The 23,014-nt window shown below is 40.9% G+C and overlaps 3 protein-coding genes across 3 annotated transcripts in view; 1 reads left to right on the forward strand and 2 right to left on the reverse strand.

Moving 5' to 3' along the window:
• Positions 1-1,071: 1,071 nt before the first annotated feature.
• Positions 1,072-3,980, reverse strand: LOC311029892 (tripartite motif-containing protein 16-like). Its single transcript, XM_084035296.1, has one exon. It carries the CDS (start codon positions 3,878-3,880, stop codon positions 2,246-2,248), a length of 1,635 nt encoding a protein of 544 aa, XP_083891422.1. The 5' UTR covers positions 3,881-3,980; the 3' UTR covers positions 1,072-2,245.
• Positions 3,981-5,174: 1,194 nt separating this feature from the next.
• txnl1 (thioredoxin-like 1) lies at positions 5,175-12,102 on the reverse strand. The gene is made up of 8 exons (XM_084035608.1): positions 11,854-12,102; positions 10,882-10,978; positions 10,185-10,358; positions 8,404-8,526; positions 6,417-6,486; positions 6,084-6,256; positions 5,516-5,620; positions 5,175-5,421 (listed from the first exon to the last, which is right to left on the reverse strand). Exons 1-8 carry the CDS (start codon positions 11,949-11,951, stop codon positions 5,392-5,394), a joined length of 870 nt encoding a protein of 289 aa, XP_083891734.1. The 5' UTR covers positions 11,952-12,102; the 3' UTR covers positions 5,175-5,391.
• A 2,725-nt stretch (positions 12,103-14,827) lies between these two features.
• atp8b1 (ATPase phospholipid transporting 8B1) overlaps positions 14,828-23,014 on the forward strand; it is a 30,958-nt gene continuing 22,771 nt past the window's right edge. The window contains exon 1 of the mRNA XM_084035666.1: positions 14,828-14,977. The gene's annotated coding sequence lies outside the window, so the exon portion shown is untranslated. The remainder of the gene's footprint in view (positions 14,978-23,014) is intronic.

Below are 23,014 nucleotides of genomic sequence, written 5' to 3' on the forward strand. Positions count from 1 at the left end.
GGAGGAGGAACCAAAGGACGGATCATGTCCTATCTTACAAAGACAAGATGTACAGGCAAGGTCAAGATTTACAGAACACAGGCGTCATAGTCCTGAAATTATCTTATGTCAATGTGGCACTCATGTTCATATCATCTACAAACAGGCATTCATTTTCGTCATAGCATAACAGTCAGATGAGGAGATGCGGATCGACGTCTGGCCTGACAAATATTCTGATTATAAAGTACAAACATCCAAAATTCCCATTACAAGATCAAGGACCACAATGGAAATAAGTCTGACTTTTTGTGCTATCCTTGACACTGTTTTAATGCATGATTTGTACCAACATGTATTTCAACGGATTGTCAAATAAACTAAACTAAACTAAACTAAACCTGTCTGTCTCTACATGTCAGCCCTGTGGTTACCTGTCTGTCTCTAAATGTCAGCCCTGTGATATACCTGTCTGTCTCTACATGTCGGCCCTGTGATAGACTGGTTACCTGTCTGTCTCTACATGTCAGCCCTGTGATAGACTGGTTACCTGTCTGTCTCTACATGTCGGCCCTGTGATAAACTGGCGACCTGTCTGTCTGTACATGTCTCCCTGTGATAGACTGGTTACCTGTCTGTCTCTACATGTCTCCCTGTGATAGACTGGCGACCTGTCCAGGTGTACCCTGCCTTCGCCCAGCTAGCTGGGATCGGCTCCAGCCCCCCCCACGACCCTGAATACAGGATAAGCGGTAGACGATGGATGATATCTATGGTTAGGTCTGGAGTTGTTGAAAAGATTTGATGTGTTAAAAATGAAAATAAAAAATATTTATGTATTACATTTTTATGAGAGGGACCGTTTTGGGACCTTAGAGTGTCATTTTTCGTGAATAAACTCTCATAACTAAAAAAGAAAAAATGCATCAAATTCATTTTTGTTGTCACTTTAAACATATTTTTTTTAATTATTGCATATTTTGTGATTTCCCATTGAAACAAATCAGGGTTTCTTATGACAAAAAGGGCATAAAAAAAATCTTTAATGGTTAGGTCTGAAGTTGTTGAAAAGATTTGGTGCAGTGAAAGTGAAACAAATTATATACAAATATATATTTCATTTTTGATTTATTTAAATGCTGTGATAAAGTCCCACTTCTTTAAGGGCCTTGCAGAAGAACAGTGAGAAGTGAAAACATTACAGCAACAATACAAACATACATCTAACAGAAGAACTATGCAAAACACACAACAGATTAAATCAAATCAAATTAAATCAAATCAATTTATTTGTAAAGCACATTTAAAAACAACCAAAGTTGACCAAAGTGCTGTACAGTTCAGTGAACACAAAATTACAAACAAAAATGACACACACATTGAGACCACACTTGAGACCATCAGGGACATTTAAAGGCCTGGGCAAACAAAAAGGTTTTTAGATTTGCCTTAGGCAGCTGCAGAGGAGGAGCACCTAATTGAAGTGGGTAGGCTGTTCCATAGTCTTGGGGCTGCAATGGCAAAGGCACGATCGCCCTTTCCTCGTAGCCTAGACCGGGGAACGGTCAGGAGCTGTTGATTCGAGGATCTAAGAATCCTTGGGTTGGAAAGGGGGGAGAGTAGGTCACAAATATATTGGGGGGCCAGGCCATGTAGTGCTTGAAAAACAAATAAAAGAACTTTAAACTCTGTCCTGTACTTGATGGGGAGCCAATGAAGGGATGCTGGGTGTTATGTGTTCTTGCCTCCTAGTTCCTGTTATCAATCTGGCAGCAGAATTAAAGGCTCTATTATCACACGACATTTCTTACAACAGGTTTGTTCAGAAAAGTCCACATGATATACATTATTTGAACTGTATTTAGTCAGAGAAATTATTTATTGCCAAGCTTGAAACACTGGTTGCCTATATCCTGAATTTAAAGAAAAACAACAAGCATAATTTCTTTACATTGAATTAAAACAAGAAATGTCCCAAGACGATATATTTTTGTATTAATTCTATCATTATCCACCACACAAGTTTTAGGTTATAATTTAGGTTATACTCTCTTTTTTTTCTTTTTTCTTTTCCACTTTTAAAATATTGTTTTTTTTTTTGTAAATGATTTATTGGTGCACATATTTTTTTATTTATATATAAATAGAAAAACATCTCTGTAAGATGAAAATTGTCATCATGAGCGATGGTAATCGCCATGCCTGAACAGAGAAAGAGTGCCACACAGAAAGTCTACACATGTGGTGTGTGGTGTTTCTGTGGGGTTCAGTCTGCTGAGCTTGAAGCTTCACAGATCTTTGCAGAGGCTCCATGTAGATACACACCAAGTCCAGCGGAGAGCGGCTGTGTGAACCTGGTCTGGACTCTGTGGAGGAGAGTCATGGTATCGGAGACGCTGTAGAAACACAGAACACCTGCGCTGTGGTCCAGGTAGACTCCCACTCTGGTGGAATGAGGGCCTGGGATGGAAGTTCTGATTTTATTGTGTCGAAACTCATAACCATTGTGGAAACACTCCAAAGCCCAAGACTTGTCGTTGTTTCCAAAAACACTTTCATCTCCTTTTCTGCTAATGAGCTTGTATGCGACTGCTATAAAAACACCTCTCGATTTCCAGTCCACCTCCCAGTAACAACGTCCAGTCAGACTTTCTCTACACAAAACCTGAGACCAGTCAGTGAATATGTCTGGGTGACCACAACATCCACCATAGTTATCATTACGTTCTACATGTAGGTCATTCACAAACCGTATATATCTGTTTGCTGTGTTTCGATTAGGTGTAATTTGACATGAATATTGTAAGAATTCCTCTCTGGTCTTGGGTTCTGCTCGTGGCACTACAACCTGGACTTCAGTCCCCGTCGATGGGATCGTGGTCCACTCCTCACTGAGAATGTCCTGTATCTGATCTCTGACCTGTGAAACTGCTGCCGTCACATCCTCAGCGTACCTCAGAGAATAGATAGTGACGGGGGAGGACTCTGCAGCTTCACCGAGACGCGGCAGCAAGGTGGAGCTGCGCAGGATGCGGGTGTGATCCCCGGCGTGTGCCAGCTGCTCCAGCTCAGCGTCTCTCCTGCTCAGCTCAGCGATCTCCTGCCGCAGCTTCTCCTCAAGCTCTTTGACCTGCGTCACCTCAGATTTCTGACGTGATCTGATCTGCTGCTTTGCATCCGTGAAGATCTTCTCGCTGACCTCCACGGCTGTATCAGCGGAGCGGTTGATGGCCTCCACCTCCTGCTGAAGCACCTTCACATCTCTCTCTCTGTCCTGGATTCTCTGCTGGATCTCTTGCCGACGAGCCCCGAGCCCCTTCTGCCTCTCGGTGATCTCTGCTGCAGCCGAGACTGTGTCGTGACCTTTGTGTTCATCCATGGAGCAGAGATAACAGATACACTGCTGATCAGTGCGGCAGAAGATCTTCATCACCTCATTGTGCCGAGTGCAGGTGTTCTCCTGGAGCTCCTCGGACGCATCGACCAGCTTGTGTTTCTTTAAAGGAGCGACTTCATAGTGAGGCTGGAGGTGTTTCTCGCAGTATGAGACCAGACACTGCAGACAGGACTTGAGAGCTTTAAGTTTTCTCCCAGTGCAGAAATCACAGGCCACATCTTCAGGTCCAGCGTAGCAGAGATCAGCAGGAGCAGCTTGGAGTCCAGTCTTCTTCAGCTCCTCTGCTAAATCTGCCAACATGGTGTTTTTCACCAGGGCAGGCCTCGGTCCAAAGTTCTGTCTGCACTGAGGACAGCTGTGGACTTCCTCTTCATCCCAGTAGCCTTGTATACACTTCATACAGTAGTTGTGACCACAGGGAATTATCACCGGATCCTTCAGTATCTCCAAACAGATGGAACAGCAGAGCTTCTCCTGGTCCAGCTGAAATCCTTGCTGCGCCATTTTCCCCCTTTTAGCGACGTGCAAATGGTAAATAGTTTCACTTCCTCATGAAGTACAGAATACGTGTGGACTGAAGGAGGAGTTATGAGGGTTAGAGTCCTACCAGGAGGAGGAGTGATAGAAATTCAGCACTACTCGCGGGACTTCTTTCGGCGCCGTTGATGACGTCGTTCCTGACGCATAATTAATACGTGTCAGATTCCGCCGACGCCTCTCACACGCTCACGAGCAGAGAAATTACCAGGATAATTCGTTTTTTAATACATATTCGTTGCGAAAATGTACAAAACGAAAAGAACGAGTCGGCCAGTTAAAGGGAGTCGGGAGGGATTTGGTCTTTATCACACCTGGTACGAGACAAACCTGGGCAGATACAGATATGGAGGACGTCCATACAATTCAAACACTTGTTATCAATTGTGAGCAGTTTAGAAAATATGTTTGTGCTGACAGAAACAGATGGATTGGAATATTTTTTATTTTTCAAGAATCTTTAAACAAATCTATAACTACATTCTGGTGATCCATTTTCTAAATCTGATCTAAATGGTTGTTCTCTCCTATATTTATGACATATAAGAGCAGGAGGGAAGCGTTTCCCAGGATAATCAGGATCCTTACATTTTACTTATTTACATAACTTGCAAACATGAATGATATTTTTGGAGTAGACTGAGACATGAAAACTGGTTTTAATCCTATTTACAGTCCTTTTTCCTCACTTGCCTCAGTAACAGTAATATATATTTAATATATTAACAGATATTAATTATTTTGAATCTTTTTATCTTTCAGGATATTTCACCCTGAGAGGCAAATGGAATAAATAAACCAAATCTGGTCATCTAAATAAATCTCTCTCTTCTGTGTTTATGACTTATAAGAACAGAAAGGAGGACATGGAGTGCTTGTTCATGAAAATTGGACCAAAACATGTAACTGGTTCTTTGGTGCCCTAAATCCTTGAAGAATAAAAAAACCTATGACAGGTGTGACAAAGGACAACAACTGGCAATCCCTGAGCAGAGGTTCAATCAGTTGGAGAATAATTACAATAGTTTGGAATCAGCCGTTTTTTAAACCTCCTTCCATGATATCTATTTTAACAGAATGTTCTCCTTTGTTTTCCAGTCCAGAAAAGCACCACTGACTGACATTATGGAGGACCCTGCTGCTCTTCCTGCTGACATCGTGACAGTACTTCCATGCTGTAATGCTAGAGCGCCACATTCACTGCTCCTCCTCCACAGACTGTCATACAGCGTTCCCATAGAAAGCAGACACAACGCACATGCCTTTGAAAAAGGTTTGTGTTTTATTTACAGTGAATCTCATTAGAATTACAATACAAATGGTTTATAGACTGAGCCTCCATACACGCAAATCATTCTGGGCTGTGTGTGTGTGTGTGTGTGTGTGAGACAGAGAGACAGCTTTGGAAGAGGGAGTCCTTGGATGTATCTGCAGCCTCCTCTTCCTCCTCTTCCTCCTCTTCCCCTTGGCTCTCCCGCTCAGTGACTCTCTCCTTTCTTTCCCACAACCTGCATGACGACAGAATAGAGGGACCCTCGGTGAGAACAACACACTCACAAACACACTGATCAATGAATCCCGGCTGCTGTAGCGGCTCCGCACCCTCTTGAAGTCGCTCATGTTGGTGGCCTGTACCGGGGTGCCTATGAACGTCAGGTAGTTGATTTTTGTCGTCTCCTCGTCTCCTTGGTTTGACTTGACAAACAACTGGTCAGGGGGAAAAAACAAAAAGACAAATACCATCAACAAACAACACACTAACAGGTGTTTTTAATCACTAGATGGTTCTGTTGGAAGCATGTTAGTATAAATAAGTTGAATCAAGCCTGCCAGAATTCCTGCTAGGAAGAGGGCTGAAAGGTGTACGTCCCTGCCAACTAGAGACTTTTCATTTTCAAATGTATGTTGTTTTCATTTGTTGTTAAATGATATACATTTGGAGTGAAATCAGGAAAAACTCGTAAGAGCTTGTGACTTGACATAAAAGCACTTCAAGTGTTAAAAAAAAAAAAAAAATTCTGAAGCCACACTAGAGACTGGACGTACCTCTCTGTGCGATTTAAGTTTTAAAAAGATTTTAAAAGATTTAGTTTATAGAGAGATATTTCCTGAGTGAAAGAAGCTGATGAAACCCTTTTACTTCGAGTAAAACCAAGAATGTGACCCTTACCGTAACACTCTGTACATTCTGGAACTTGACGTAGCGCAGAGGAATCAAACCGTCCTCTTTGTAGTCTTCCTCCGACAGCTCCAGAGCCTGAGTGGCTTCACTCCGCTCGGCGTCGTCAAAGCCCATCGACCGGGGGAGGTTGATGAACACCTTCACCACCTTGGGGGCTTGGGCTGACAAAGAGGAGGCGGAGGAGAGAAAGGAGGAAGGATGGAGGGCGGAGCAAAGAACAGGAAGTTAGCCATCGGAGGACCTGAACATGATGTTGATTGCCTCCAGATGATAGATTCAGATGAATTAAGAAGGTGTTGAGCAGCTTCGTGAAATCCTCACCAAAGTCTGAGGACAGCAGCTTCATAGAGAAGAGCTTCACCGGCTGGTTGAAGGCGATAGTGATCAGCAACTACACAAGATCAAAGGACAGCAACAGATTAGACACAATACCATCCAATTCAACTAATTAAACGGGTAAACTGTGAATGTACAGCTAACTACCAGGAGCTGTTTTGTTCAAACCCTTTGAAAACCAAATACACAAGCTCAAGTGTAAGGAATTTACTAAACAATGCGTTTATCTGGCTGACTAGATTCCCACCGACGTAGAGAGTACGTCATTAACGACCCAGTGAGAAGAAAACATTTCCCCCATTTCAATCATGTGTCCCTGTGTTAACTGTTAATTTTTCTTATGGTTATATGACAAATGTGCCAAAAAATCAACAACAAAGTGTTTTTTTTTATTTTTTACATCAATTCCGTCTTTTCTCTTCTGTATAACGGTTTGAAATGTTTGATGATTCATCAGATGATTCATCCTGCACGGTTGAGAAAAAAACATCCAATCAAATGAGATTTTGTGCGACGAGCTAGTCAAATAAAACAAATAAAACATGGATCGTAGCTAATGGAGCAATATGGAGAATCAGGAAAGTTTCCCCCTGATCTAAAGCTGGGGGGAAATATATATCGCACTCAACTCTTACCTCGCCCACTTTTTTGTCATCCAATCAAATGCCATGGATTTGATTTGAACGCCCTAGGGCAACTGTACGAGGCTCAAATATTGTATTTCACTGTCAAATAAGTCAGTAGTGAAGCTTAAGGTGCTGGGACATTATGGGTCTGTGGGCAACAGGTTATATAAATATAATAAATGCATATTTAATGCTCCTTCTTCGTCACATTTTAAAACGCATCAACTGTGAAACACAAAAGACAATAAAAGGATGCTTACAACCACCTTTAGAGTCACAGCTAGCTTAATTAGACCGTTAGCTTATAAAACAAGGAAACCAACAGTTCAGCTATCATATATTCAGATATGAGAAGAAGTGAGTCCACGCCTGTTTAAAATCAAGGAGCTATTGTTATGCCCAGCCGTGAAACTAAAGCAAGACACCATCCGGATCTGTGCTGGTGGAGGAGTGTTGCTGCAAGGTTACAGGTAGAAGATGTGGAGTTATTGTGGTTTTATAAATGGAATTGAAGGTGCTGTCAGATTACTACCGCCCTGTTAATACATATATCTATATATTCATATCTATATTGAAATGGTTACATCTATCTTTTTAAAATACATTATGACTTTTGGAAAGAGAGCACCACCGGACTATTTTTTTGAATGACGTCATTAGTATTTGAAGTATTTCTAACAGCCCTAGTAATTACCCATGAAGCCCTCACTCCAGCAGGAAGGCTGTCCGCTCGCGTTAGCATTAAGAGTTTTTGGTTTTAAACCAAACGAAAAAGGAAAAGGCAAAGAACGTGAACAAAGTGACTAGTAAGCTGTGAGACAAACCGGTCGGTCCTAAGGATGCATAGATTCCTGAGCTTCTGGTCTGGGCCGATACCGGGTACCAATACCATACTAGTGTGTAATTAATGACCTGTATGCGCCACTGTGTGGAGGAGACTGGGATTGTTCTTTTATGTGTAAGACAACATCAAGCCCGACTTAAACGTTGCTTTTGTTAAACCCGTATGTAACAAATAACCACAGAGATATAAATGTACTGAACTGGTCCATCCACATTGTAAAGGTCCCCGCTGTGGGACCAGTAGAGGATTATCTTCTCTAATGGAGCAGCCTGACAAAACTCCCAACAGCCTCGATCAGCAGGGCTTTTTGCAAACGCAACAAAATCTAAACATGTTGTCCGATCTGATGTATGGACCTCAGCCTGCCCTTGTGTAAAATAATGCTTAATGCCTATCCGTGGATTTTGTTTATTCCGAGTTATGGGTTGGCTTGCTTGGTGTTGCTTGTGATTGCAAGATGACACATTTGGGCGCGGGCGGGTCCGACTTAACAATCACGTACCTGCTCGTCACAGTCAGACTCCATGTAGGTCGAGTCTTTGATTAAGCAGTTATCGAAGCCACAGTCGTCACTCTCGTTGAGGCACTCGCAGCCGGCTTTGCTGACAAAAGGCATGAGGTCCATCTGAAAACAAACGGACGAGAAGAAATCAACTTCTGGCTCATTGCCGTTATTTAACACGAACATTCACATGACATCTGTAGTTGGGTTTCAGACCAAGGGGGGCAATGGAACAATGTTGACCAAGAGGAGAGTGATACAGACTCACTGATTGGACTGTTTTGGGTCACGTGGGCATCATCAGGACCCACATTGGGAAAATCGAATTCTTGTTCATGCAGCACTATAATGCTTCTGATGTCATCATGTTATGTCTTATATTTTTGCTTCCTCAGTTTGATGAAGATACACCGATGTGAATCCTTAATAAGGCCATTACAGGTCTAACAATTACTTGTAAAACATGTTTTATTTTCACTCACATCACTTTCTGACTGTAACAAGTTAAAAATACAACATGATGCCGTTGTTACATTTTAACATCCATTCAGTAGGGATGTTAATAACTAACCACTTAAATGTGCTGTCTGTTACGCCGTTAAAGGAAATATAACAACTCAGACGAGCAGCGGAGAGAAGAATAGCGCTGGTGCACCTTCAGTCAGGACAGTCAGTCCAGGATACTCATAAAAAAACAACAATGTATTTATCCTTTATTTATGCAGGGAGAACTTACGATTAATTATCATCTATTTAAGATTATTTGATTCTTTTTAACGAACCTGAGTTCCTGTTCAAGGAACCAAACAGGTTAGGTGTGAGGCACCCTGAGGGTCTGTGTCCACATAGCGAGTACTAGGAAGTGCTTCATCTCAGTGTTTCGTCGAAAAAGTGCTCATTCAATCAAAACAAGCTTCTCCAACTTTTTCTGAAAAGTTCTGAGATTTTCAACTTGAAGTGCTCGGAGTGGCCACAAAAACGGCAGAGCACTCAGAGAAAGAATAAAAGAGATTTGTCTCGAGTCGGCCACATACACTCTTTTCTCATTGGAAACAATTGAAAGAGATGCTGGACTGTGGACACAGGGCCTTAAGGTGTGTTTACATGTAAAGTCAATGCAAAGACACCGGGCGGCAACTACATGAAATGTGATTTATTCTTCGAAATATTCAAGATATTCAGATATTCAATTTGTGAGACACTAAAGCCTATCACTGTTGACATTCTCCTCCTGTCGTCACTGAATCAGAAATGGAGACAAAACATAGCAATTGTGGTCCCCCAGAGGTCTACGATAGAACCCCACATGAGTACAGAGACCAGACCAGACTATGTGGAGAAACCGGAGTCTCTTTGGTACATACAACAAGGTCGCTGCTGAATTGAGGTCTCAATGATGTTATTTTAAGTGTTTATGGAGCAGCTAGAATGTTAGCATAGCCTAGCATCCATCAATCCAAACTCCATTCAGAAAACAAGCGTTTTGAAAGTAGTTTACTTGTCTTACAGACCTAACAAAGCATGACTTCAGACTTTTACATTTGTCGTCATTATGTAGTTATTTGAGCATCCTTATTATCGGTTTATGGATTAAATCACAGCTAAAGAGTCCATTATGGGTTCATCCAGCTGCAGTAAACCAGCAGACGTGTCTCTTGTAGACACTGAATACAGCTTGTGAAAATCACTGAGCACCTCTAGATGATGTTATAAACATCTGAAACGTACTTTTAAATCCTGCACACATACAACCAAAGTCCTCAGTGACATCGTTAACTCACGTATCCCTTGGGAATGTCTGAGTCCTCGCTGTTTCCCGGGTCGTTCTCCGTGTGCTGTTTGATCTTCTCCTCCAGACCTGCAGAGTCTGCCCCCTGATACTGATCCACCCGAACCCGGTTCCTGAAGAACAAGAACGTCGGTGTGGCTGAGATGTTGTTGGCTGCCGCTGTTGCCTGGGAAACAAGAGAAACGGTTTTGTGAAGTTGGTCTTGCATCACCGTCACTTTGTCTGAACTAACTGTTAACTGTTAACAGAGTGCATTCATGCAGTAGACTTGTGTCCATTTCTTTCACAGCCTGAAGATCAACTTTCTGTTGCTGTGGCTCCGTCTACAACAAATGTCATAAAAACACCAAAACCAACAATGAACACATCTAATTATTGAAGTTAAGCTGAAATGAAAATGCCTTTTAAACCCTTTTACATCACATCCACATGCATACTGTGTACCTATTTAACAATACATGCCGAAGAAACGACATTTCTTCATATTTTTATACCAAAACACCAGTGCCAATTCTATTTTTTTGCTGTTTGTTCATAAAATAAAAAACAGAACTGTCATTGGTGTAAATTTCACAACTTTAGCTGTGGTTTGCCGCTGCTCAAATCATCCTATCATAAACATTAACATGAATGCTATACTTGAGGACACCATGGAAGTCCGTGTGGTGGATGGAACTGAGCAGACTTACCTGACAGACGTGAACATCTACTTCGAGGAAGACGACTTGTGGGTACTTGTTACTCAACGTGTTGAAAGCTGGAGCTATTCTGACACAGGGTCGACACCTGAGGAGACACAGGAGAACGTGGGTTAGCGATCTGCTGTGATCTCTCAAGTATTGCTGCAATAATTCGTTATTTACTCTACATGTCAAATGACATTAAAGAAACTGACAATTTAAAAATCAATGGAGTGTTGCAGTGATTTTTAAAGTAAAAAGCAAAACTAGTTACTGTAACAAAGCTTAAAGCTTGTTATTTGATGTTATAATTTCATTATATAGGCAGCGTATAACTGCATACTATCATAATTACTTACTGCCGTTCTGCTCTATGTAACAGACCAGTTTAATACATGACACAGCAGCAACATCATAAAGCAACAACATATGGTTTTGCTTGTGCCATACACTTCTCTACAATGAAAATGTCTCGTACACTAGTCAATTACTAAAACACATTAAGCTATTCCAACTTAATAACCCTTCATATTAATAATAATAATAATAATAATAATAATAATAATACGATCACAGCCTCTTAATAAGCACAACCAAAGTGTAAATACATAAAAACACCACAAGGCCTCGCTACAGTGACCTGTGGCAAGTGATATATATTTTAGTTTTAAACGTTAATATTGCTTACATTTTGGCTGTTTTTCCATCATTAAATCGTACGAACCCTGAGCAGCCAAGTTACTGTAATACTGCTATGTCATTGTAAGCAATGGAGCTAACGTTAGTTAGCTAACGCCCGCTAACGATAGCATGCTGCCCTTGCTTTCCTAGCAATAAGAAGCAAATTACTCCCATCAGATAACGTAGCTAACCAGCCTTGTGTCAGCTGAACGGTGGGCTATGAATGTTTCCCAGTCTAATGTTGATGAGGCAGAATAAAGTGCTAGCCGCTCGGCCTCGAAGCCGGTTTGGTACGCTTACCCAGCCATTGTAAACTTCACCACGGCGAGCCTGGAGCCGGCGGCCGCTAGCTCCGGCTGGAAGTCCGGGTCGCTCCCGATCACTTTTACACCGACCATGGCAGAGTTGCGGCTGTATTGCGAGCTAGTTTTCCGGGTGGTGATCAGAATAGGAAACTGGGTAAGCTAATAAATATAAAATGTTGTGTTTTTAGCTTTCTGACTGTATATTAGCTATTTGGATCTCTATTCTTTCTGAGCCCCTGGTACAGTGAGCTGTTTCAGGATGTGGACTCCTGATTGGTCAATACACAACCGGAAAGGCGGGGCTTTGCTTCTTCTTCTTCTTCGTCTTCTGTTATCTTTGCCAGTGTAGACGCTTATTGGCGTTTTACTGCCCTCCACAGGATAAATAAAAAATCACTGACGCACCATCTCTTCAAATAAAATAAAAACATCTGGAAACTCCTGGAATTTACAATCCGTTTAACAACGTTCTAATGTAATCTTTTATTTCTTACTAAATTAAATGTAGGACTGTCTCAGGACTACTGTGGCAACACAATGCAACTCAGACTCACTGCACTCTTTTAAAACTCAACTCAATACCCTCCTCTTCAATAAACCACAATACCTGACGCCCACTGCCTCTCCACACCTGAACTGTCAAACTCCTAAATGTTTTATTTGTATTTATTATTTCTATAGTAATTTGTATCCTGTTTTTTCACTTATGTATCGGAGAATTTTTGTATTCTGTGTTTGTATTTGTCTTGCATCTCATGTGAAGCGTCTTTGAGTATTCAAAAAAGCGCTATAAAAGTCATAGCAATTATTATTATGATTTTTTCCTTTTATCTGTGGCTTATGCAGTTTATTTAACTTGACGATATACTTTGAGGCTGAGAAACAAAAGAGCCTTTTCACCAGAGCTTGAATAAACAAAGACTATTATTTTATATATTATTATATTATTACTTATTTTTTAATCCTTTTTTGAATTCCACAACACCAAGAGTTACATTTATATCTGCTTTTTATCCTTTCTTTAAAGATTACTTTGTAGTAGCCTCAAACAAGATGCTGGTGTGCAATTTGTATATTCTTAAGTTACTGTAGTAGTGATTTAATATTAGACTTCCATAAAGTTGGGGGCCTCGAGGGGGCAGATCAAAGAAGAGAGGGGGAAAAAAGAAGCAAGAGACGCCTATATATCCTCAATTTTAGTCCTGAGTACGGGTCAATAGATCCTTCATTTTTCCATGATGCAATTAGCATTTTTAAAAGACCCATCTGGTGAATGGCCATGCTGTACCCAGAGCCCCAGTTTGACTAAAAAATGAATATAAATGAACATAAATAAAAGATAAATGTCTCAAGACCAAGCAGTGTTAACCCCGCTGACATCACTTTGACATCCTCAGGGCTATTTTCTCACACTTGCCAAAGCTCCTGTCCAGAGCCCAAAACATGTTTTGCACAGGATGAGAAATACTCCTTCAGTTGAAAACCTTTGATTTAGGGTTCAGCTGTTTTGTAAGACTGTTATAATTAATAAACACAAAATAATATGTGTATTTGTAAACATATAAATTAATAGCTTACCAGAAATCTTCTTTTTTCTATCAACAGAAGTGTATAATTGTGAGATTTTGAAGACATTGAAAGCAGTTCTTCATAAAGCTATTAAAACATGTTAAATATATATTATTTATCACATAACATAACATATTAATTTTAGCTAATTGAACAGGAAAACTTCACTAAAATGATCAAATTCCTTACCAGGCTAAATTCCTGTGGTGTTTTTGAGGCATTAATGTCAAAATATCTTTAATAAAAATATGTTTTTCCAGAAGTTGAGGTCCATATGTTTATTATCGACCACCTGGAAATACGATACAAGCTGACAATAAAAGGGCATAACCATGTCTGTCTCTCTGGTGCCTAAACTGAGATGCAAGGATTTTGTGTGGTCTTCTGACGGCTAAGGGGACTGACACTGACCCTCTACTGTCACATCAAATGCATTGAAGAGGGCAAAGTCTATTCAGACACCTACATTAATAGTCATGTTTTTATTATGACATCAGTGACTATGCAAGTTACACTTTTTGATTATTTGGCTTACTGTGTTTAATTCAATAATCAGCATTTTAAAAATTCCTCTATCTGAACATATTTATTTTTTAAATCACATTCATACATTTTTCATTCATTAAAGTTTTCTGGTCTCTCTTTTACATCTTACCTTATTATTGAAAAGTGATATACAGTTAGACATGGGACGATATGAAAATGTCACACCATGATTATTCTGGCCAAAATAATTGCAATTCACAATGAAATCCCCATAACCAAACAAAATAAAGCTAAAACTAAAACAAAATAAACGTTACATCTTGCTAATAAATAAATATGTTATTGTGTCACAGATAAGATGCACATAATATTTTGTGAACATCCTTTTAATTAAAAAACAATAAAATAATCTTAAATAATGATGAATATGATGATGAATAAGTACATTTAAAACATGTAATTTTGTATCCTGTATCGTTTTTTTAAAGCTTTTTTTAAATTCGTCTACTATAGTGAACTAGGCAGTTTTTTCAAGCTCACGATTTCTCCATAATGAAAAGTCACCACGATCAACTTATTGTGTTTATTTTGTAGGCTATATAACACAAATAAACCCGCCATGCTTGAAACTGTAATGTGTGATTAAAAGGTCAGTAGTACAAGTAGAAACCTTCATATTTATTGTTGACCGTAGCAGCAGGCGGTCAGCATAGACCACCTGGTTCAATTAAGAACCCAATTACGCGCCTTTACCTGTACGTCACGTGACCAGAAACTCCTCCGCGCCCCGGAGCCGCTTTGAATGCCACGCTCTGTTTTTAACGTGCTATTTATTGTTGTTTTAAGCGCTCGACGTGTCAGACCGGTCCGGCAGGTCCGTGCGGGACAGAGCAGGTGAGAGGAGGCAGCGGTGGGAGGGTGAAGAAGGGCGGGGAGCCTGGGAGCCGCCGCCGGAGCTCAGTACAAGCAGGAAGAAGAGGGAAACATGGTGCGGTGACTAAACGGCCGGACACCGACTGAGAGCAGGATTCACCTTTCTACATACATCTGCGGAGGACACGGAGGTAAGTCCAGTCAAACGTGTGCATGTACCCGGGTGTGTGTGGGCTTTGCTTCGGGTTTTTAAAGACTTAATGGCGTTTGAACTCCACCGAGAGGAGATGAGGGCTTCACCTGGGCGGCTGCTGCTCGGCTCACCTTTCCGTCGCTGCTGGGAACTAGTTTGTTTGAGGGGGGAAGCAGTGTGAGCTGAAACCCTTCGCTTTGGCTCATTTCTTGTGTTTTAGCTGCTCGTTTCGGCCTCCTCGGTATCTCTGGCCTGAAGAACGTGTTCCAAAGTAGTTTCCTACTTCCTAATAGTTTATTTTCCCATACCTGTGGATGAACGGGGGCAGACCGTCCGTCAACACTGTAGGCTTCACGTTGGTCGTCAGACTGCATTCGGTTTAGGTGTACCTAATAAACTGGCAACTGAATTTATACCCATAAAGGAATGCGTTGATAACGGTAATGATCACCTAATGAATCAACAAGTGACTGATGTTTTTCTTTTCTTCCTCAATCACACCCAATAAATAGATACATAAATAATGGAGGATAAATAAATTGTAAGATAAATACAAAATAAATCGATAAAAAATAGATGGATGGATACATAAATACAAAACAAATAGGTAAACAATACATTTCTGAATAAATACTGCTATGGAGTGGTATTATGGGAAGACTATATGGCAAAATACCCTATTTAGGCCGGGTTCATATCCATAATTTTTTTTACCACGATTCTTTTTGTGTTGGATTTTAAAGACAGTTTTGCAAGTCACTGAACTGTAAAAGAGCAGAAATGGCCTGTAACCTACAATTTGACACCACACCACATTCCATTCTGAAACGTAATTTTTAAAATATGTGTCGGTTGCTTTTTACGGATTCACATGGTTTCCTCTTTGCATCGGCATAAATAAGGTTGACCACATGGCGGTTCTTTTTAAAGGGAAGAAAATCAGAGGTGTATGTAGGTGTCTTTACCTGCACTGGTGTTGTTACGATACCCGGCCACACTTCCAGGGCTGCTGATGCTGCCGTGATGGTTCAGGATCATAATCTGCATTATTGTGTTTTAAAAGGGACGATCACATTGTTTTGATCACCTGATTTTTTTTAGGAAAACCATCTATTTGATGGATGTACGGATGCCCAGAAGGGACATGGAGGAAAGTATTTTAGATCACAAGACAATAAAAACGCACTTGCACAGAAGGATTGTGTTGTCTAGTAGCTTTCTGCACTTTTATTTTCTGCTGTGGTAAGTTTGCACCATTAGTGTCTCCTTCATACCGACATTACACACACCTGCAGTTCTCTATTCAAAGTACTAACTTTTTACAGCCAGCTCTTGGTCTAAGGGTCACGGGTCTGTCGGTCATAGTACAGTAAGAGGAGAGATCATGGGGTGGGGTATCGTTTTACCTTGTTACATCGTAAACAAACAAACCCTCCCGCCCGCCCGCCCGGTCTCTGCTGGAGCTGCTGTTGTCTGAACACAGTGACGGCTCCTGATGTGTCAGCCAGCCCGCATGTTTCCCCTCAAACAAGCAACCAAGCCCTCGTTTGAGTCCTTTTTTGATTAGGGAAATGTTCGTCTCCTCATGGAAATGGTCGACCTTGAACACAGTGACTGAGAATTTGAATCGTGACTTGAGAGGCAAATGTGTCGAAGGGTGAGCCGTGTTGGCGTAGTCGTAGGCTTCAGAAAAGGTTTAAGCGCTGCATCTGTCTGCTGGAGCCTTTTGTAGGTGATGTCTGTTTGTGTTGCTTCACATGATGTTTTTTCTGTCCCTGAAATGGTTGTTTCAGCTGTATCCATTCTTGTTGTCATTTTACATGCTGTTAAAGGATCTGTTTCAAATAACAACCTGTGCTTAAATCGGTTATTAAATCCTCTCAGAGCAGACCCAGATCTAACCTCGGGTCTTCATGACGTATCGTTTCAGCATCGACATTGTGATGTGCGTGTGCATAACAGCATCTCGGGATGTGTGATGTCGGCAACTTAAGTCAAACGCGTCACACTGCAACTATTTTGCTGTTTGAGATGAAGGAAATATCCCATGATTCATTTTTGTTATTATTCTTTCAGTATTTTGGATCAGAACGTGAGCTTTACAGAAGGCTTTCTCTCAGCTGGCCATCAAGAGGCGGCAACAGTTTATGGTCTCAATCTCTAGTTTCAAATCTTCTTCAATATAACATGATGTTCATCTAGTAAATGATGGTCCATTTAGAGTCAAACAGACCAGAAAGCAGGGGATGCTTTAGGCTAATGCAGTTAGCTACTCACATCTGTCCAGAGACTGCAGGTGAAATGTAGCCTATTTCTGGTGTATTTCCAGTCCTGTTCATTAATGTGCACGGTCCCTGTTCAAATATAGCAATGAACTAGATGACTTCAACACTTAAATGTAAAATTGACCTTGAATTATGAAGCTAACTTTGCAGCTTCACACCAGAAGCCGGATGGATCCAGATCCGGGTTACTGCTCGGGGCGCCGCAGTCGTCTTCATCAAATATGGTCACTTCTTCCACTGGGTTGGGGAAAAAAAAGAGATGACAAAATGCCAAACTCGAGGCTTCAAAACCGTAGTCCACAAGCGTCACCATGACTCGTCCACTTCTTATACTGTTTATGGTTGAAACAAGCAGCCCGTCCTATTAACCATGCATTGTGGGTGACTTTTGCTTCCATATCTATACAACCAGGGCATTTCTGAATATGTTTGATCCATAGCACTACTAGTGTTCCTGCAGGTACCTTTTTTAATTCGGCCAAAACCACTTCAGTCAAAATGTTTACTTGGGGCTTGAGCTCTGCTCAGGTGTCATCACATGTTCTGTAAATACAACACACTGCAGGCAAATTAGGAGTCAAATACAGTTTGACTGTGGCTTTAGACCAGGTGTGTCAAACTGATCCAGTAAAGGGCCGCTGTGGCTGCAGGTTTTCATTCCAACCAAGCAAGAACACACCTGATCCAACCAATCAAGGTGTGAAGGCAAATCAGGTAGGTGAATAAGTCGAGTCAGGTGTGTTCTTGCTTGGTTGGAATGAAAACCTGCAGCCACAGCGGCCCTTTACTGGATCAGTTTGACACACCTGCTTTAGATGATGTGAGAAAAGTCATGATTACTTGACAGTAGTTGAACCTCTAACTCTGGCAGTGTTAGTGCCTTGCTCAGGGGCTGTTTATGGAGTCATTGTCAGGACTCGTCTATGAGAAGAATCTGAAGAATCTCAATTAAAGCTCCTCCACCGTCATTAAGCTGCAGTAGCAGCCAACACGCACACAAAGAACAGTAGAGGAAATGAGACTCTGCTTTTATTGTTCATCTACTAGTTCTGAAGCTATGGGTTAATTGATGAGTCAAATGACAGGCATTTATTTAATTACTCGAGCATACTTCCAGCTTCCCCAGCGTGAGAATTAAATTATATTGACATTTTAGTGAACAAACATATGTTTTATTAAAAATAATTAATTATAATAATTAATAGATTAATTGCTGATGAAAATAATTGCCATTTACAGACCTAAAATGTACTATGCGAGAGCATAAAACATATTTCAGTTTAGCCTTTAAAAAAAAAAGTTGTTTCTAGTCAGACTGCTGTGGTGTTTGTAAATTCTAAATTTAAATAATGCAGCTCTGCTATGCAACAGTGTATTTTGAAACTTCAAAAACATAAATGAAGCTATACTTCTCTGCGTCTTAAGATTTCACACAATCATCTTGACAGTGGTAAATGTGGGACCTGGGAACCCGCTACAATAGAAACCTGTCAACATTCATGTGCAGTACTATTTTTTTTTTTGTTGAAGTGAATGAGAAGCTGACTTTTTTATATATATTTTTTTTAAACTGAGCACGCCTTCAAACGGATTCTTTCACACTGAAATGTTGTTGATGGTCACTTAAGTGAATTTCTCAGAGACAATAAAGATAATGAATAAAGGAGGGGATTTGAGGTTTACAGGCAGGATTATAGTTTTTGTTACAGACATGCAGAAACCCAACTGTCTTAATTTGACTGACGGCATGCGCAGAAAAAACTCTTTCACGTTTCTTCAACTCACCACTACCAGACACCGTCACTTCAGCATTAACTGCCAAGGAGGTATCAAAAATGGTCTCATGGATTTCAATTAACTTAAAATTCAGCTGCAAGTGATTTACATGTGAAACCAATTGGGCTGCCATGTGGCTATTTATAATAATGGTTCCTCCCTCTGCTGGATCAACTGGTTTGACACTAATCTGTTCATGCAGGCTAAAAATAAATCGGGAACTTTTCAGAATCATTATCTTTTTGCGGACATCAAATATGACCTGTATGTATGTTTTTCCCCCCTTCATTGAGGGCTGAATAAAGTAAGTTTATTAACCTCCCTTGGCATAGTTGTATTAGCCAGTAACTTTGTCCACACAAGGAAGGCAGCCTTCATATACCACAAGAAAGCTGAAGTTTAATGTAAACTATCGTTTTCTCTCCCGGACTCTCAGAGCGTGGAGCTGGCCGCTCAGCCATTAACGGAGGAAAATAGAAAACTAAACAGACGTATGTACACATCACACTGGTTTCAGGATGTGTGTCACAACCTTAACAACAAAGCCTCTCTCTTTACGTTGAGTCCGTTTTGAAGCCTGCTCCTCCTCACATCGGCGGTCTGAGCGACGGCTGCACCTCCTCCCCCTCTCAGGTTTCACAGGTATGCTCTCTGTCCCACTCGGTGAATCCCTCCCCCTCCTTCCTGCCCTGCTCTTTGTTGTTGCTATAGCGATGCCCTGGCACAAATCCAACACCAAAACCTGTTTTCCGAGGCGGCGGTCCTCGCAGCCCTGCTGCTGCTGCTGAACCTCCAGTTCTTGTTTACTGTGAGTTGGGCGGAGAAACGGATGAATTTCTTTCCTTCAACGATGCTGTTTGTCTTGATTTACTTCATCACTTGGCCTAAACAGCTTTTTAAACTACTTTTAAAAGGTATTCTACTGAAACGTCCTTCTATTCAAACCTACTCATGTCATCCCCCCCCAACCCGAATCAAGTGAATCCTCCCCCATGCTTACCGTTTTTAAATGTATTTCATATTATTGGTTTATTTCATATCTATGTGAGAAGTGGAATGAGCTGTCTCTGGAGCCTGATTCTTCTGTAGACGGTGTAAATGTACTTTACACTGTACAAGAGAATAACAACCACGATGGAAGAATCTGGCTCTTTGATCAAAAGTGAAAATGTCGGGGTAGAAGTTAACTACGAGTCTTTCAGGTAAGAAACACCCAATCGCCAAGCGTACAATTCTGCACACTGGGATTCTGGGGATTAATTTCTGATGGATTTAATAGAGCTGAAAGTATTAAAGTATTCTTTTAGAGCTAATGCACCTTTTCCTGCCTGTCTCTTTTCTATCATATTGAATTGAACAGCTTTAGGTTCGGACTTACAAAACGACAGTTAAAGACAATTTATAGACCAAACTATCAATCAATAAAATAATCGTCAGATTAATCTATTATTATTAATTATGAAAAGAATCGCTGGTTGCACCACTTTTTGTTTTTAAATGTTTTTATTTGCCTCAGCTGTGATTCTTCTTCATTCAGAGGATTTTAATAATTGTGTAAAATGTTCGCCACATGAAGATAGAGGAAATAGCCAACTATCCCTACTTTGGATCACATGTTGAAACGTTTCCGATGTCGCGTCCAGGTGAATGTTTGTTTTCTCTGCTTCTAAGGAAGTAGAGCAACTGTAGGAGCGACGTTATTCGTTGGATGCCTGATGGCAGCGTTTAAAGAAACTCAGCCCTGAGTATCACATGTCGGTGTGTGGACATCTCTTGTTAGCTTGCCTGCATCTGAGCGCTCTTGGTTGTTTGTTTCCACATGGATCAGATTTCACATGCCCCCCCCCCCCCCCCTGTATCGTTTGCACGTATAAACAGTAGCCGAACCCCCGCCTGCCTGGGGGGCATAGAGCCATTAAGGAGGGCGTGGTACGGGGTTGGTGTCGGATCCCCCGTCAACGTGAACCCAAACTCCAAACAGCAGCTGCTCTATAACACAGCAACTCCTCTTCTCTCTAGAAAACCAGACATCTTGAGCCAAGACTTCTTTCTAACATGCCTCTGATGTTTACACTCCATGTCCCTAATCAAACTCTGCAGAGCATGACCCAAAAAAGCACTTCTATGTTCTTACCTACAGCACTGTGATCATAGCACTGTTGTATGTATTGTGTTGTAGGTATCCAGTTTTTAGCTCTTACTTTATCAGCAATGATATGTTGTGGTTTCTTTCTTTTGACAAATGTACTTGTTGTTGTTATTATTATGTACTTATTGTAAGTCGTTTTGGACAAAAGCGTCTGCGTCGGGTTTCTTTACCCTTTCACAATTGAGGAAAGCTTTGTTTTTAGCTGCGTTTTCGTGCATACCTTCAGTGATGACGTGTTGCTAAAAGTGTGTGTGGATGAATGCAGCGTGACGCAGGGCTTTAGTTTCTAATTGTATTCCTTTTGGTGTGGCACGTTGTTTGACAAAAGCGTTCATACCGAGGCGTCCTTTAGTCCATCTTAAAATAGCAAAAGAGTAAAGTACTAAAGCTGTTGTAAAACAAGCTGAGAATCTAATTTACTCACTACTCCAGGTTTCCTCCCCCTACTCACTCAGTTTTCATGTGCAGACTTGTTTGAGATTGAGAGATCTCAATCATTCAAACCACAGTTTCTTCAAATGAGGAATTCTCACTAGTACAAGTATCAGAAATGCCTCCGGCCTAAACTGCTGTCGGGTATCGGTGGGTATGCAAGTCTATGCACCGACCCAATGTAATGTTATCAGCTCATGTATGCTACACTGGAACAAGAAATTCATATGTGTGTGTTTGTAGGGCTGTACCAGAATCACATATTTTGAATAATTTTTTTATTAGACTCTGATGGGGTGATTTTATAGCAAGTCATGATTTTAAAAATAACACAATAAGTTGACCGGTGGTGAGTTTCCATTATCGGAGTGACTTGAGACAGAGGAATAAATAATGGGGACTAATTTCAAAAAATAATACAGAATACATAACTCATCACTTATTATCCTTGTTTATGCAGGAAGTACCTTTTGATGTATTATCACGGTCATTATATGATCATTTATTATCACTAAGATGAATGTTCCCAAAATAAGTTATCTGTGACACAAACAAATGATTTGTTTCTTAAAAAATGTAAAGTTATTTTTCTGATTTTCACTGTAGGAACTAAACCAAACCTGACTGATGTAAGCCATCTCTCTGTTTCTGAGTTCCTTCCTGGAACTAATTCATGTCTCTTCATATCAATTACAAGTTCCAGTTACGATCGCGATGAGCCAAACGTGTGTTGTCACATTCCAGCAAGGATGGTTACATCACACCCTGTCACAAACTGGGTTACAACAAGCTGTCAAACAGTGCAGGGAAATGTTTTTTGAAGTAACATATTGAATTCAGGACCTTTTACCAGTAGTGGAGCATTTTCAGATGAAAGTATTTCTATTTTTACTTCCGTAAAGGATCCGAGTACTTCTTCCACTACTTCTTCTACATGGAGCGTACCAAGAGTCTCCAGCCCCGCCGGCCGCTCTGTGAGGCTCTACTTAGGAACGGTGGCGCTTTGAGCTAAATGTTAATGTTAGTAGACTACAGTAAACTACACACATTTTTCAAAATAAAATACAAACTCCTACCAACCAGTAAAACTAAACAATGTAGGGATTGAACAGAAAATGGACAGATATAGAGAGTTGTAAACTTTTCTTTCTTTTCAACTTCCATTTCACAAGTTTGAGTCCTGCTGTAGCCCCTGTGTGAACCCGGTGTATTTGTGCTTGGAAACCAGACTAATGAACCTTATCAGCTGTGCTAATGGACTTCTCCACATCATTAAACATTGAAGCGATGGGAAGTGCCAACCCAGACTTGGCACTTGCAAATCAGGAGGTGTAAGTCCGATGTTGCTGCTGGCGATCTCCAGTGAGTCGGAACCGAGACGGGATCTGGGCAG

This window comes from Eutrigla gurnardus (assembly GCF_963514095.1).
Source record: "Eutrigla gurnardus genome assembly, chromosome: 19".
NCBI lineage: Eukaryota > Metazoa > Chordata > Actinopteri > Perciformes > Triglidae > Eutrigla > Eutrigla gurnardus.

Bases quoted from the DNA above. Each gene is read 5' to 3' on its own strand.
- txnl1 (XM_084035608.1), bottom strand. From the start codon at position 11,951: ATGGTCGGTGTAAAAGTGATCGGGAGCGACCCGGACTTCCAGCCGGAG. The intron at 10,359-10,881 runs GTAAGTCTGCTC...CTTGTTTCCCAG, and splicing joins TAGATGTTCACGTCTGTCAG to GCAACAGCGGCAGCCAACAA. The intron at 8,527-10,184 runs GTGAGTTAACGA...GTTTGTTTTCAG, and splicing joins CAGACATTCCCAAGGGATAC to ATGGACCTCATGCCTTTTGT.
- LOC311029892 (XM_084035296.1), bottom strand. From the start codon at position 3,880: ATGGCGCAGCAAGGATTTCAGCTGGACCAGGAGAAGCTCTGCTGTTCC.